The sequence below is a fragment of the Physeter macrocephalus genome, chromosome 19 (assembly GCF_002837175.3).
Source record: "Physeter macrocephalus isolate SW-GA chromosome 19, ASM283717v5, whole genome shotgun sequence".
NCBI lineage: Eukaryota > Metazoa > Chordata > Mammalia > Artiodactyla > Physeteridae > Physeter > Physeter macrocephalus.
The window spans coordinates 63,854,125-63,868,937 of NC_041232.1; the positions used below are offsets into that span (position 1 = coordinate 63,854,125).

The 14,813-nt window shown below is 50.4% G+C and overlaps 1 protein-coding gene and 1 long non-coding RNA gene across 7 annotated transcripts in view; one reads left to right on the forward strand and one right to left on the reverse strand.

Moving 5' to 3' along the window:
* Positions 1-14,813, forward strand: part of LOC114484361 (unconventional myosin-Vb-like) — a 19,351-nt gene continuing 4,538 nt past the window's right edge. Inside the window, exons 1-9 of the mRNA XM_028480072.2 lie at positions 1-836; positions 2,326-2,419; positions 3,770-3,913; positions 6,632-6,783; positions 7,344-7,433; positions 10,025-10,175; positions 11,638-11,923; positions 12,529-12,703; positions 14,110-14,190. Coding sequence (XP_028335873.2) covers positions 570-836; positions 2,326-2,419; positions 3,770-3,913; positions 6,632-6,783; positions 7,344-7,433; positions 10,025-10,175; positions 11,638-11,923; positions 12,529-12,703; positions 14,110-14,190 — 1,440 coding nt within the window. The 5' untranslated portion in view covers positions 1-569. The remainder of the gene's footprint in view (positions 837-2,325; positions 2,420-3,769; positions 3,914-6,631; positions 6,784-7,343; positions 7,434-10,024; positions 10,176-11,637; positions 11,924-12,528; positions 12,704-14,109; positions 14,191-14,813) is intronic.
* The window catches only part of LOC129391585 (uncharacterized), a 15,497-nt gene continuing 13,468 nt past the window's right edge, over positions 12,785-14,813 (reverse strand). For 4 of the 6 annotated variants that reach the window (XR_008615982.1, XR_008615978.1, XR_008615977.1 and 1 more), the window contains one exon: positions 12,785-13,405. This is a non-coding gene — a long non-coding RNA (uncharacterized lncRNA). The remainder of the gene's footprint in view (positions 13,406-14,813) is intronic. The other 2 variants (XR_008615983.1, XR_008615981.1) reach the window with 2 other exon arrangements.

Consider the following 14,813-nt stretch of genomic DNA (forward strand, 5'->3'; position numbering starts at 1 on the left):
GGGGGTGGTGTAATGAACTGGGAGATTGGGATTGACATGTATACACTAATATGTATACAATAGATAACTAATAAGAACCTGCTGTATAAAAAAATAAATAAAATTCAAAAATTCAAAAAAAAAGGTAAAAAAAAAGGATCTTTCTAAAACTTGCAGAGAATCTACTAAAGGGAAAATATGCAAGTAATATAGCTAGTTCAGTCTACCAGAGTTTTGTCTTAGCAAGGAGATTCTTGTGAACTTGGGGCAGATACGGATGCTTTTATTGAAAAGATGCTGTAAGAAATTCATTTCTGCTGATGATATTTTCACATGGAGACAATCTCTCAATCCCAGACCAATAGACCATGCTCAGGAACAAAGAACAAAGGGATGAGGGTGGTTGAGAAAAAGGCCTAAGGCCAGGGGTGCTGTGTTTGGCCTTGATTCCCTGTCCTCCCAGAGGAAGGCTGGCCTGCTTGCCTGCCCAGCCCGGTGGATCTGCTCCCCTCTGTGTCCGTCCCCTGTTGGTTTCATGCAATTGCTGCTGCTTCTGTGTCCCTGCTCGGCTGCTCCCCTGTTGTGTGTCCATGTGTGGCCCCTACTTGGGGGCACAGACGCAAACCACCCGGTTACCTGCCCTCCTTCCCGGGTGCAGGTTGCTGGAGGCCCAGCTGCAGGCTCAGAGCCGTAAGCACGAGGAGGAGGTGGAGGGTCTCAAGGCCCAGGTGGAGGCCCTGAAGGAGGAGATGGACAAGCAGCAGCAGACCTTCTGCCAGACGCTGCTGCTCTCCCCGGAGGCCCAGGTGGAGTTCGGCATCCGGCAGGAGATGTCCCGGCTGACCAGTGAGAACCTGGTGAGTCACCGTGCCCCGTGTAGCCCAGCTCTGGGAGGTCACATTCTAGAAGAAAAGGGGACCAGGAGTGGCCTTTCGCCAAATGGACAAGGTTCATGTGCTTGGCCCTGTGGTAGGAATAGAGAGTCTAGAAATCTACAGTCAGCAAGTGTTTGTGGAGCTATTTTATTTATCTGTTAATGTATAACTAACCTCCCCAAAACTTAGCAGCCTGGAATAGCAACCACATTTTGCGGCTCAGGAATTCTGGCAGGGCTCAGTGGGGGTGACTTGTCTCTGCTCTACTGTGGTTGGAGGGGGCTGGAGGACGTGAGACTGCCCCAGTCCTGTGTCTGGGGCCTCAGTTCCCCTCCACGTGATCTGCTCTCTGCACACACGTGGCCGTCTTTCATTGGACCACCATAGGCTGCTTTACGCGGCAGCTGACTTCCAACAGGATGAGCTGGGAGGCCTCTTAAAGTCTAGTCCCAGAACTGGCCCAGGGTCGCTTCTGCCACATTCTGTTGATTAAGACAAATCTGGGCAGATTGAGTGATGGGGATGGACTCTTCCTCTTGCTGGAGGAGAGGAATGGTTGGTAGCCATCCTGGCAGTAACCAAAGGAGCCGGGCAGATGCCAGAGAAATGAAAGACAGTCTCTGTCCTCAGAGAGCTAACAGGCTAGTAGGGGAAGCAAGATATGTTAAAACAAAGAAGAGAAAGAAGATGGTGTTTCCAAAAGCATGATTCTACATGGGATTAACAAGTATTACAGAAAAAGAATTGTAGGGGAGGCTTGACCTGAGGCAGGAGGCACGAAAGGGACGTCACCCGTGCAGAGGAGGAAGGAGAAAGGGAGCCCAGATGTTTTCCGAGGTTCCACAGGGGCATGTTTGCTTCTGTCTCCTGCGTCACTCCTAGTCACGGCGTCTCTGACGGTCATGGAGCTCCCTGCCTCCACTGCCCAGCTGGGTCAGGGTGACAGTAATGCTGTTCCAGGTCCCAGGGGCTGATTTTCTCCCTGTGGTGGTGGCTGCTAGGAGTTAGGCAGCCACTGAGGGGCCCAGGCCAAGAGCCTGTTTTGCTTCTGGGCCCCAGATAACCTCGCTGGCCTGCAGGCTCGTCCACCTGACACCTCCCCGCTGCACTCTCATGCCTTCACCTGTCCATTCCTTCCCAGGGCACCGCCCAGCCACCTGGGGACCCTGAGGCTGAGGGTCTCCTGGGGGTTGGCATGGCAACCTGAGGAGGCTTGGCCTAGAGAACTGTGGGTTGGGCAGGGCACCAGGCAGCCCGAGCCCAGAGGAGTCTGCCGTCCAGGCTGAGAGAACACTGTGACCCATCTCCCACTTCATGGGTCCAGACCCGGGGAGCCGGGGCGGACCTCCTGCTGGACCCAGAGCCTGGCCTCCTTGATGGCTGCCTGGCAGCCAGGCTGGGCCCCGGGTCCCACCCCTGCCCTCCAGGGCAGGGTTAGATCTGTTCTCACACTGCTTCCTCCTGCTTTTAGGACCTTAAAGAACTGGTGGAAAAGCTGGAGAAGAATGAGAGGAAGCTCAAAAAGCAACTGAAGATTTACATGAAGAAAGTCCAGGACCTGGAAGGTAGGGTGTGAGTGTGGGTGTCGTGAGGCACAAGTGTGCTCGGCCACCCTCAGGGAGGGAACTGCCTGCCCGCCCCAGACACTTCCACCTCCCCCACCTGCTGCCGCCCGCTGCCCAGGGCAGTCACGTGACAGAATCACGCAGTTTGCCGGAACCTGCACTAACAATCCACAAACCCAGCAGGTGTCTGGGTGCCGACTCAAGCTATGCGGGGAGGGGCAGCTGAGACAGTGGCCCTGTGGCCCTGCGTTCAGAGGGCTTAATGCTGGGAGGCAATACCTGCTGGTTCGGAAGAATGCCCCATAATATAAAGCCCCAAACCACGGGGGCCCTTCTCCATGCTACAGTAGTCAGGGAGAGAGGTCAGTTCTGTGGTTAAACTTCCCAACTGGAATCTGGCCCAGAGAGGTCAGGCAGAGATTTAAATCAGTCTCCCAGAAACCCCCAGAATGTTCTTTTTCCTTGACTCCCTGCTGCAGATCTAATCATGTCACTCCCCACCCTTCTTTGCACATCCTGCCTTGCTGGGAACCCTCTCTTTGTCCCCTCACCACCTGGGCTACCCCACCCCCGTCCTTCCACCTCAGCTCAGAAGTTATGTCCTCAGGGTTCCAGTCCCCTCTTTTGCTGTCCTGACACCACACAGCTACGCCACAGTTCCCATCACAGGTACTGTTTAATCACCTGCTTATGTCCACCTGCTGCTCTAGACGAGGCTGTAGGAGGGCAGGGCTGCGTCCTGTTCAGCCTTGGGCCGCTGCCCCCATACCCCACATGCCCTTCTCCATCTTTGGATTTCTCTTTTCTGTTCCTAGAGTTCTCAAACTCCTGGTCACTCAGGCTTTTTCTTCTCCCCCACCTCCTCCCCTCCCTCTTTCCCCCTCCCTCCTTCTGTCCCCTTCCTCCCTCTCTCCTTCCCTCCTCCATCCCTCCCCCTCCTTCCTTCCCTCCCCCTCCTTCCTTCCCTCCCCCTCCCTCCTTCCTTCCCCCTCCCTCCCTTTCCCTCCTTCCTTCCCTTTCTTACAGCTGGGTGGAGAAAAAGAAACAGCTCCCCAGCCGGATGGTTGTACATCCTGCACCTCACATCCTTCCCGAGTTTTCTCTGGTCCAAAACCTGCCCATTGCCATTTTGGATGTTTCCCTAGCCCCTGTCCTAAGTGGCCCCCAGTGCCTGATGCTAAGCTCCTCGGGTCACACTTGGAGTGTGGCCCAGGCTGCAGGGACAGACCAAGCCCAGAGAACCCAGAACCCTGGGGCCCCAGGCCCAAACCCCACCCACCTGAAATGACCCCGCCCCCGGGCCTGAGCCTGGAGGTCTCAGTTCATCCTCCGTCCCTCTCTCCTGTTCAGCTGCCCAGGCACTGGCCCAGAGTGAGAGGAGGCGCCACGAGCTCAACAGGCAGGTCGCCGTGCAGCGAAAAGAGAAGGACTTCCAGGGCATGCTGGGGTACCACAAGGAGGACGAGGCCCTGCTCATCCGGAATCTGGTGACAGGTCAGGCCCTCTGCGGCATCCCACCCCCAGCTCCTCCTCCTCCACCTCCTGCACACCCCCCATCCCACAGACACCCCCGCCCTCTTCCTCCTCCCCCATCCTCCATCCCCCAGCCACTGTCACCCACCACCTCGAGCTGCTGCACTTCTGACCAGCTCCCAGGTGATACTGGTGCTAGGGTTAGTGTGTGGGCTGCCCCCGGGGCCGCATGCAGGGCTCTTGGGAGCTGCTTTCCTTGCCAGCCCCGGGCCCGGTTTGCCCGTTGTACCAGCTCCGACCCCTCTGGCCTTACATCCCATCTGGCTGCAACATGCCAGCCTTCCTGCTCTGTGTTCAGCCCAGTTCATCAGCTGCCTGCAGAGCCGGCAGGAAGAGTCCTGGACCAAAAAAGGAGGGATCTTTGGTGGTCTGGTCCTCTGGCCCCTGAGCTACTAGCTCCATCCTCCGGTCTCTTAGTTTTCCCATCTGTAAAATGGGGATGAGGATACTGACCCCCGCCCACCCCACACTTGAAATATGACAAAGGTGAAAGTGCTGTGTTAAAGCTGCGAAACCCTTCTCGAATGTGAGGAATTCAAAGAGGTGGTAGCTTTTGCAGGGGTATTTGGACTTCAAATAAGAGGTAAATGTTACTTTAGAGAAGTGTACGTTTATCAAAGTCCCAGTCTGCTGAGTACTGGGCCAAGGGCTGCGGGAAGAATGGAGCATGACTTCAGCCTAGCACAGGTTTTGCTTCAGCTCTTTGTTTTGGGTATTTTTAGTAGCTGAGTATTTTGCTCTTTTTATAAAGGTTAATTTCCCCACAATTGCCTGACTACTAAATGTGATGTAAGTTCACCTCAAATTTCCTTAACCAGGCTGCATCTTGTTCAAACACCGTTAGGAATGAGCCTTTAATCTCTGATGAATGAAACTCAAAGTTCAGAGCATCAGAGCACAAAGAATAATAATGGTGGAGGCTGCTTGTGCCGGCCAGTGGGTGGCTCCCTCCCATGGCATCGCTCAGGTGGCCCCAGGCAAGCTCATCTGCTAAGCTGCCTGCACACAGCGCCTGGTCACCTTCCCTCCAAAAGACCCTTCCACACGAACACCGGGATTCCACTGATCACGGCTCAGGAGCCCAGCGTTGGCTGGTTACTGTGGACGATGGAGAAAAGTAGAGCCGTGGTCCCTGCCCCCAAGACGCTACCATTTAGCTGGTATGGGAATCAAATCACAGTAGAAAGTTCCAAGGCAGGACAAGCTATCTGCAGTCTGCATAGGGGTCAGGCTTGAAGCAAGAAGCTGTAGGCTGGAAGTCTGGGCCTTAAAACACATTTTTCTGTATAAATGTTATTGGCATTCTAATTAGAGCCAAAGGCCAATCCGCAGTCATCTGTTAAGCCTATGAGATGCCCAGATGTTAACCAGGTACCCGGAGTATTATGGCCTGTAGGTGTATTTGAGGCCAGGTACCCACTGGAGCAGCTGGCAGCACATGCACAGCCCCGACCCTAGGCGGCCCTGACCCTAGGCGGCCCTGACCCTAGGCGGCCCTGGCGGAAGATCTGAGGAGTTGCCCCTTCCCCTCCCCCGCCCCCCTGCAGGTGGAGGGGAGGTGGCCTCCCTCACTGCCTTTCCAAGCGTAGAGGTGGCTCCTGAGGCCTGGGCTGGGTGCAGCTCGGGGGTGGTGGTCATGAGGGTGTGGGGTGAGGCCTGGGGGCGCAGTGAGCACGCCTGGAGTCTGAGGCCCGTGGCCTTGTGCCCGGGCCTCGTGCTCGCCTTTCATCTTGCCTGTCCCTGGGCCTTTCCTCCTCCTGCTCTGGGCCCCGACCAAGCACTGCTGCTGTCAGCCTGGTCTGTGCCTCCCCGGGCCTCCTCTGGCATGGAAAGCAGTCTGACAGCTTCTCCCTGGCCCTCCAAGTGCTTTGGCAGGAAAGGACCAAAAGGCTGAGCAGGAGTCTGCAGTTCACGGGGAGGCCCACCAGCTGCTTCCGGTCCTGCCAGAGCACACGGGTGGCGGTTTAGAGGAGAGTAGTTGCGGGGGAGGGGAGGGGGGAGCAGCTGTCCCTGAGTGTGGCCAGGCCAGGGCTGGCCAAGAGGAGGCGGCGGCGTGGGGAGGGGAGAGCGGCTGTGGCCAGTCAGTGGCCTGCTTGACCTGCTGCCTCCGAGACTGTCCGGGCGGCGGGCGATGCCACGCGGTTGCCGAACCGAGCAACGGACGTGCCAGAAGTTGCTCCAGCTCTCCCAGCCCCCGGCACACGGGCTCTGTCTGCGGGAGCCGGCCTCGCCTTCTTGCTGCTGCAGGGCCCGTGTGTCCACCACGGGAAGTGCTGGTGCAGAGGGCTGGGAAGTTCTCACCCCAGCCGCCTGGTGAGGGAGCCAGCTCCCATCTGCAGCCGGCCTCTGGCCTCGGGCCCTTCTTGCCGTGTGTAAACTCGGGCAGGGAGCCCCCTGTGGATTCTTTTCTTCCATGTTGTAAGGACGAGGAGTGAGAAGCCTATTTTAAACAATTAGGAACATGATTTTTGTTTGTTTGGGGTTTTTAACTAGTTTCTGAAACCACCGGTAGTCAAGGTCAGAGGGAATCTGTGTATCAGGGCAGCTTCTCCCCTGCTCCTCTCCCAACCCCCATGAGGAGCTCCCGGAAAATGTTAAAATTATTGGTATTGCAGGCCAGGACTCTTACAGCCCCGAGCATCGGCTATACATCTAATTCTTGCTGTCTGTTGCCGGTAGACCTGAAGCCCCCGGCGCTGGCGGGCACCGTGCCTTGCCTCCCTGCCTACATCCTCTGCATGTGCATCAGGCACGCGGACTACGTGAACGACGACCTCAAGGTGCACTCCCTGCTGACCTCCACCATCAATGGCATTAAGAAGGTCCTCAAGGTCAGTGTCCGGGCCAAAGCTGGTGGTGTGGGGGGAACTCGGTGAAAACGACAGCTCACCGTTGCTTCTCTCTGTCTGGGTTTTGTGATCGCAAGTTCTCCAAAATCCCCAGCTCTGAAGGTAAATGACACCTGACCTCTAGATAAACAGGACACCAGAATACTTCACCACGTGCTCCCCACCACCCCTTACGTTGGCTCACTGATGGTGAGAACCCGCCAGGCCAGCTGACCCAGGGCTGCGGGCATCAAGCTCGTCTGTGTCACTTGGCTTTGTAGTCGCCAGCTGTAGAGGCAGCTTGTCCCCCATGTGTGTGGACCACGGATCAGGGGACCAGGGCTGGGTCGTACATCATCCCCGGTAGTGGAAGAGCAGTAACGCGGCCTCGTGGGGATGGCTGTCTTCTGTGTGACTGTGATCAGTAAGGGCCCGCTTGCCATCGGATCTGCTTGGGGCCTACTGGGTAAGAGAAGGAAACGTGGACATGGAGGGACCAGGTAAGCACTGGACCAGATGGGAACCGCTTACTCATAACCAGGAACGTCGTTTTCTTTTCACAGAAGCACAATGATGACTTTGAGATGACATCGTTCTGGTTGTCCAACACCTGCCGCCTCCTGCATTGCTTGAAGCAGTACAGCGGCGATGAGGTGAGTGTAAGATAAACCCAGTCCCCTAAAGGGCACTTAAACACCGTCGAGGTGCCCCGTGTTCTTCAGCAGTTAGGCCCTCGTTTCCTTGGGCACAGCAACACGTGTTCCACTTCAGAGCACCTCCGATCTCAGGTCAGAGTGGAGGGCAAAGGTTTCGGTCATAGAAGGCATCTCTGTTTTGTCCAAATGTCATTCTGAGCTGCTTTGTATCCCTTGAAGAGAGGGTGTGAGATCTTTGGAGCACCTCTGGGGCCTCAGGCTCTGGGCGCGCCTTCTGGACCTGTTCACTGGAAGCAGGAATAAGGCAGGCCTCGATGACCCCAAGGGCCCCTGGAAAGCGCCCTGAATGAATAAGTGGATTTGTCGGGAAATGAATTTGCGTAACCCATCCATCGTCTGTGAGCCCTCGGGACTCCCCCTGACAACCCCGTGACCTTAATTTTCTGAAGCAGTCCTAGAAGAGCCCCATTTCTGTGAATGCTGGCAGAAAGCTCAGTTGTCTGGGACGTCAGATTGTCTCCTAAGCCAACCAATTAGTTTGTCCATTTTAAGACAGACAGAGCTGGTCCAAGAGAAGAGGCACATTGTAATTGAACCACATCTGTGCAAACTGACCCTGAGGCCCAGCTTCGAGCTTCTCACCAAATTCAGTTCCTTGGCCTGAGGCCCAGCTCACCCCATCACGTCACGTTCTGCTCTGGACCTCTAGCGTCCAGCTTTATCTAGAACTCACCATTCCCACTGCTGGTCCTCGAAAGAACTTTTCCCATGCTCTGCATTCAGCCCAGTGACCTAGTAACATATGGCCCATTTTCACCCTCATTTTTCCGGTGAGAATCCCAGCTCGTCCCAGGCACTGCCCACTCCCAGTGCCTTGCAGGCCTCCTTGACTTTCCTTCTCCCCTTCCTTTCACATATCTCACTCTCCACCCTCCCCAAGGCCAAGACAGGGTAAATCAATATAGTGCAACAATTTTGAAAGCTTCATTCCATCTTTTGTGCCAGAACAAGTTTTCACACTCTTCTCCCTGGGGTAATAAAAGGGTATGCCATGCCAGTCAGTGTTGCCACCCTTGGAATGGGACTTGACTCCATCTCTCTCCTAGAATCAGAACTTTGATACAGCTGCTTTTATTATGAAAGGGAGTGGGTTAAATATTAAAGAAATAGTGTTTACTGTGCTATTGGAAGAAATGGGCTTCATTTCAAACCAGATGTCCTCCATTCCATAACCCTAATATTATATACAAGCTTTTACTTTAAGCAGAGAACCGCATTTCAGGTTATCTCATTGAGAATCATCACTTGACCCAATGGTGTCTGTACCCTGCAGGGAACATTACATAGGGCTAGGGAGGACCAAGAACTCCATTACGTTAGGCTATTGTTTCACGTGCTTGTATTCCCAGGGACAAGACTTGAACTACAACATAACCATATCTATGTAGCCTAAATAACAGCTATCTTGTTATCCCCTCTTCTGCCTGCCTTTTTTTTTTGGCTGTGTTGGGTCTTCATTGCTGCACGCAGGCTTTCTCTAGTTGCAGTGAGCAGGGGCTACTCTTCCTTACGGTGTGCAGGCTTCTCATTGCGGTGGCTTCTCTTTGTTGCGGAACACGGGCTCTAGGCACGCGGGCTTCCGTAGTTGTGGCACACGGGCTCGGTAGTTGTGGCTTGCGGGCTCTAGAGTGCAGGCTCAGTAGTTGCGGCACACAGGCTTAGTTGCTCTGCAGCATGTGGGATCTTCTCGGACCAGGGCTCGAACCCGTGACCCCTGCACTGGCAGGCGGATTCTTAACCACTGCGCCACCAGGGTAGTCCCTTCTGCCTGCTTTTGTTTTCTTTAAAAATTGATTTGTGATTTGACACAGTATGAGAGTCTTTGCTGGGGATAGCTACCCTTTTGAAAACACTGACCTTTTGGCTGCTCTTGGTTCCCCTTGGCCTGAATACAGAGAGACATTGGTCACATGAGTCCTTTTGATATTAGCAGCTCTTTGAACTTGCATGTTACTTCATCTTGTTAACACAGAAAGCTAAGAAGACATAGTGCTGTAGCTGTGGAATCGTTTCATTTCATCCATTAATTCTGATACCCAGTGATAGAATCCACATAAATTTCTCATTTTAAAAACATATACTCTGAAAAATATATATCTATATATACTCTGACCCAGGTACTTCTTTAGGGACTGTGTATAATCTGATATTTTAGGGTAACTTGGTATATTGGGAAGAGAATAGGGTAAAGAGTCAGAAAGCATGGATTCCCTCTTTCCCTGGACCTGCTACCAACCTTCACTTTGCTACCTTAGGGAAACTTCAGGGATTTGGACTAAACGACTGCGGCCTTTTTAATTAAGCAGTTTCGAGTCCTCTTTCATGCTTAGTTTTGACACTGCCTTCAAACTTAAGAGCCATCACTGAGACCTCAAAGAACTGACAGGGTCTGGTAGAACATTATATTAGCAGGCAGAACCTGATCGGGCCCCACAAATAGGGTATTGAGAAAGTGACTGGAGGCCCAGAAGGCCTGCTGAGCACAGCAGGCTACGGAGCCTCAGCCCAGCGCCCATCTGCCTCTGCAGGGCTTCATGACTCAGAATACGGCGAAGCAGAATGAGCACTGTCTTAAGAATTTTGACCTCACTGAATACCGCCAGGTGCTGAGCGACCTGTCCATTCAGATCTACCAGCAGCTCATTAAAATCTCCGAGGGCCTGTTGCAGCCGATGATAGGTAAGCTGGCACAGGAGATCTCCTGCGCTCATCATGGGATCTGAAGCGAGGGTAAGCACTCCCTACATTTAGGGAACCAGATATCTTAGGTGTGGCCTCCAGAAAGCCAGGACCTCCCCAGTGAAGGAAGCTGAGGAGATGAGATGTGTGCCATCTACCCAAAAGCAGTTATGAACTTTTCAACACCAGCCCATCAAAGCATGTGATGCTTGGGTAGTGAGAGTATAGATCACTTTTCCTTTATCTCTTTTTCTGTAATATACTGTATTTTTTTTTCCCAAGACAAACTAATTTCCGTAAGTAATAAATATAAATTCAGGAAGTGTAAATTCATGTACAGTGAAAAGATATAATCCACTTGCCCATATATATACTTTATTCATGGAAAAAGGAAAGCATTAATTATGTTCATATAAATAAACACTCATGCAATAAATATTTATTGAACATTCTGTCCAAAGCAGTACACTTGGGCACTTAACATGAAATCAGATTTGAAAATAAGAGCAGTTATTTTTTAAGTCACAAGAAAAGTGACACGTATATGCATCACTCACTGTGCTCCTTAAAGGCTGTTGAGGAAATAGTCTCCTGGACCATGTAAGTAATTCTTTCCCCAGGTTCTTACAACACAAGTAGGTTATAAGTAAATTCCAAGTAGGACAGAGTCCTACACGCCATCCAGAAATATATCCCTTGGGATAAGATTCATTCCAAATCCTCCTTTCTGTCTGAGACTCTTCTTATGAGGCACCAGTTTATTCTCACCAGACATGGGGAGAACTGGGGATGTTTCATGACTCAGATGAGATGATGGTTAACGCCTCAGCTCTGGAATCAGACATACCTGGGTTCAAATCCTGGCCCTGCCACTTCCTAGCAGGGTGACCTTGGGCAAGTTATTTAACCTCTTTATGCCTCAATTTCCTCATTAGGAAATGGGTTGTTGGAAGATTAAAAGGAATACTGAATATAAAGTGCCTGACATGTAGTTAAGTGCTGTGCAGTAAGTATGACAGACCAGCTCACCTAAGATTTACGTGGTCGGTGGCTGATGGAGAAAAGCTATTTGAACAACTATAGGATGATCTCAGGGTTCAGTCCCAGGTCAGTGGCTGGGCCATGACTACACCCAAGTTGCTCAAATTTTGGTCTCTCAGCACAGAAGCCAGTACAGAATTAAGTTGGTACGTGCCTTTTACCTCTGTCCCATCACCAATAAATTTAAGTGAAAATTTGGTCCGCAGGTTTAGTCCAAGATTTCTGTGTGGAAATCCTATTCTGTGTAGAAATCAACAGGTTAGAAATTCCATGCCAAATGCTGTAAGTTCCTGAGCATGTCGACCTTGTTCACCTCTGGGTGGAATCACTGCCAAAGCCCTGAGTACTGTGTGATCTCAGTGACCCGAAAACAGATCTTCTTTGGGAACATGCAGCTTCTCTAATCACGCTTTTCTTTCAGTGTCTGCCATGTTGGAGAATGAGAGCATTCAGGGTCTGTCTGGGGTGAAGCCCACGGGCTACCGGAAGCGCACCTCCAGCCTGGCGGATGGAGATAACTCCTACTGCCTGGGAGCCATCATCCGCCAGATGAATTCATTCCACACAGTCATGTGCGACCAGGGCCTGGACCCCGAGATCATCCTGCAGGTGTTCAAACAGCTCTTCTACATGATCACCGCGGTGACTCTCAACAACCTGCTTCTGAGGAAGGACGTCTGCTCCTGGAGCACAGGCATGCAGCTCAGGTACGAGAGGCGCCTTGGCCTGGCACACACCAGCTCCAGCCAGGCACGGGACACTTGTCTCTGAAAATGAAATCCAAATCCAACTGATTGTCCTTGTCACAGTCAGTATGTGACTCAGACACATCACCTTTTTATTGGTTGGTGAAATTCATCACACACTGAGATGCTGACCCGGTAAACAAATTAGTTCAGAGCTTAAACACATTTACATACTTTAATATAAAGATTGTAAATATGATGTGGATAGGTCAGAGAGAAAAATTAATGACTTAAGAGGCATGAAGGCTCACAGAGAAGTACAAACATGTTTGCGAATGTTAAATGTTAAGTTGTTTTAATTCAATATAGTTAATGCCTTTTTTTCTCATTAACTTAGTACAGACACTTTAGGTACTTCATCTTGGCTTGATTTTAAGCACCCACTCATTTCACAAAAAGTTATTGAGTGCCAGGTACTTTTCACGCTTTTGCCCATGTGAGACAATTAAGATGAGGGGAATGATAACACTAATGGCAGCTGGCCTGCAAAATAAACACAACAGGTGAGCTCTTCCCAGTGAAGTAGGAGGCCAGGTTTAACCGAGCTCACTCTTCCTGTGTCTAAGGTACAATATAAGTCAGCTGGAGGAGTGGCTTCGGGGAAGAAACCTGCACCAGAGGGAAGTTGCTGAGACCATGGAACCTCTGATCCAAGCAGCCCAGCTCCTGCAGTTAAAGAAGAAAAGCCCCGAAGATGCAGAGGCCATCTGCTCCCTGTGCACCGCCCTCAGCACCCAGCAGGTGTGGTCACTGTCAGCCGAGGGCCTCAGAGCAAGCCCAGCTTCCATTTCAAGTCTGTTCCTGCCGGTGGTTGTTTCTTAGTGTGGCACTTCTGGCCCTTTCTGCTCCCAGTGATACAGTCCTGAAGGTCCAGAGGATGGGATGTTCCTGGATGAACCAAAGGCTACTTCGGTCTGTGAAACAAGATGCCACGGTTTCCCAGTAACTCTCTGGTGTCTCTTGCTTACGTAGAAAGATAAGGTAGTCAACCCACAAAACGTCAAGCTTAGGCACACACTTTTTTAAACGCTTAACAATGAATTCTGGAATGTCTCTCACCTAGAAACTTAAATTTCTTTCAGAAAGCGGCAGCATCCGGCATTTGGCATTAAATTGTTTTCTTTACAGCTATGTTTCCATTATGGTCCTGTTTTCACTTAGCATCCATTTACATTATTTTAAATAAAGTCAGTGAGAACCTAGAGGCATTTAAATGTTCCTTTCCTTTTCCCCTCAAAATTGTATTTGTACTAGGACTCGGTTGCAGAGATATTACCAGTCTGTAAAAAGATACATCTTGTCCACACACAGGTGACCTAGCCCTCCATCATGAATGTGCCTATTTAGAAATGGGCCTGCCCCAAGGTGGTAGTGCAAAATGAGACCAGCATGAGGAGATCAGATTTTCCAAATTAAATCTTGCACCTTCTCTCTGCTCAGCACCTAAAGAACAGCGAAATCCAAACTAAGCATCGCAAAGTAAACATAACATTTCCTTACCTCCTCTACTAACTACTAAGAGACGAGATCCCAAACTCTTAGGAAAACTGCTTCCTTCTACAAGTGTACGGAAAGTTTTGAAACTTGTTAAAATTTTGCTTTCACAAGTTTACTCCTAGACTGCAACGGGCATCGCTCTGCCCCTGGGCTGGCTACTTCCCCAAGACAGTTGGTAGCAGACAAAGGATTAGCTTCCACTTAGACAGGAGTAAAATCTGTTCCTTCGTAAGTGATTTTGGGGGTGGGGGGAGGTAGGAAGGCTTTGTTAAGACCTTTGCTATATAAGGTAAGATACCCAGGACTCTTTTAAGGAAACCTTTAAATTACTCATAGACAAGAGGCTGAGTGCTTCAGGCAGCGGTTTCCTAAAATCCTCATTACTTTATAAGCCATGGAGCATAGGGGGCGGGGTGGGCAGGTGTACGGGAGAGAGGAATGGGGTGAGAGAGCTCAGATCATCCAGGCAGAGCTTCCGGACTCTAGTTTTCTAAATGTAGACCCCTAAACATCAGTCCAGCTGTATCTAAACTGTGGATCTTGCCTAAAGAGAAGTGTCCTCCTGTGCCAGTGTCATATGTTCTTTAAAATTCAAAAGTTGTCTTATGTTCATTTAGCTCTGTGCTAAACTTTTGTTTTTATTCCAACAGATTGTCAAAATTTTGAACCTTTATACTCCCCTGAATGAATTTGAAGAACGGGTAACAGTGGCCTTTATACGAACAATCCAGGTGAGTTTTAAAATATTAATCAATTTTATAAAGTCCTAGTCTAAAACAAATAAAAGAATTGGTAGTTTAGATTTTAACCTTGCTTCTCTTTATTAATGAAATACTGGTTATGTTACATTCTAGAAGACCTTACATTTTTAGGTGTTCTCTTTAGATAAATATGAGCCACACCACCCATGAATAACTTATCATATATGCACAGAAGACTGAACTTTAATCATCTCTGCCTCTCAGATTTTAGACATTGTCTAAGTATTTCATTTGCCACTAGCATGTTACTAAACGATAGCACAAAATGAAATTAACAAAGTAAGCAGAATATCAACCCTACCCACAAATGGAACTAAGAAATACTCTTTTCAGAAAACAATTTGAGCTCTTAAATCTTGACTCTTAAGGCTTACAATATTTGCCCTTAGGAATATGCTTGAAGGAAAACATTTCAGGGAAATGATTATTTAAATCTGTCTTAAGAGTATGGGAATTTTTACATAAAGATGAGCTGCCTAAGCTGAGCCCTAGGTGATCTGGGCTGAGTGCCTAACCTTTGTGGGCGCTGTAGCGGACAGCATGTAAATGATGAGTCACATCAAGGTTACTCAAAAAACGAGGAGCATTTCTCC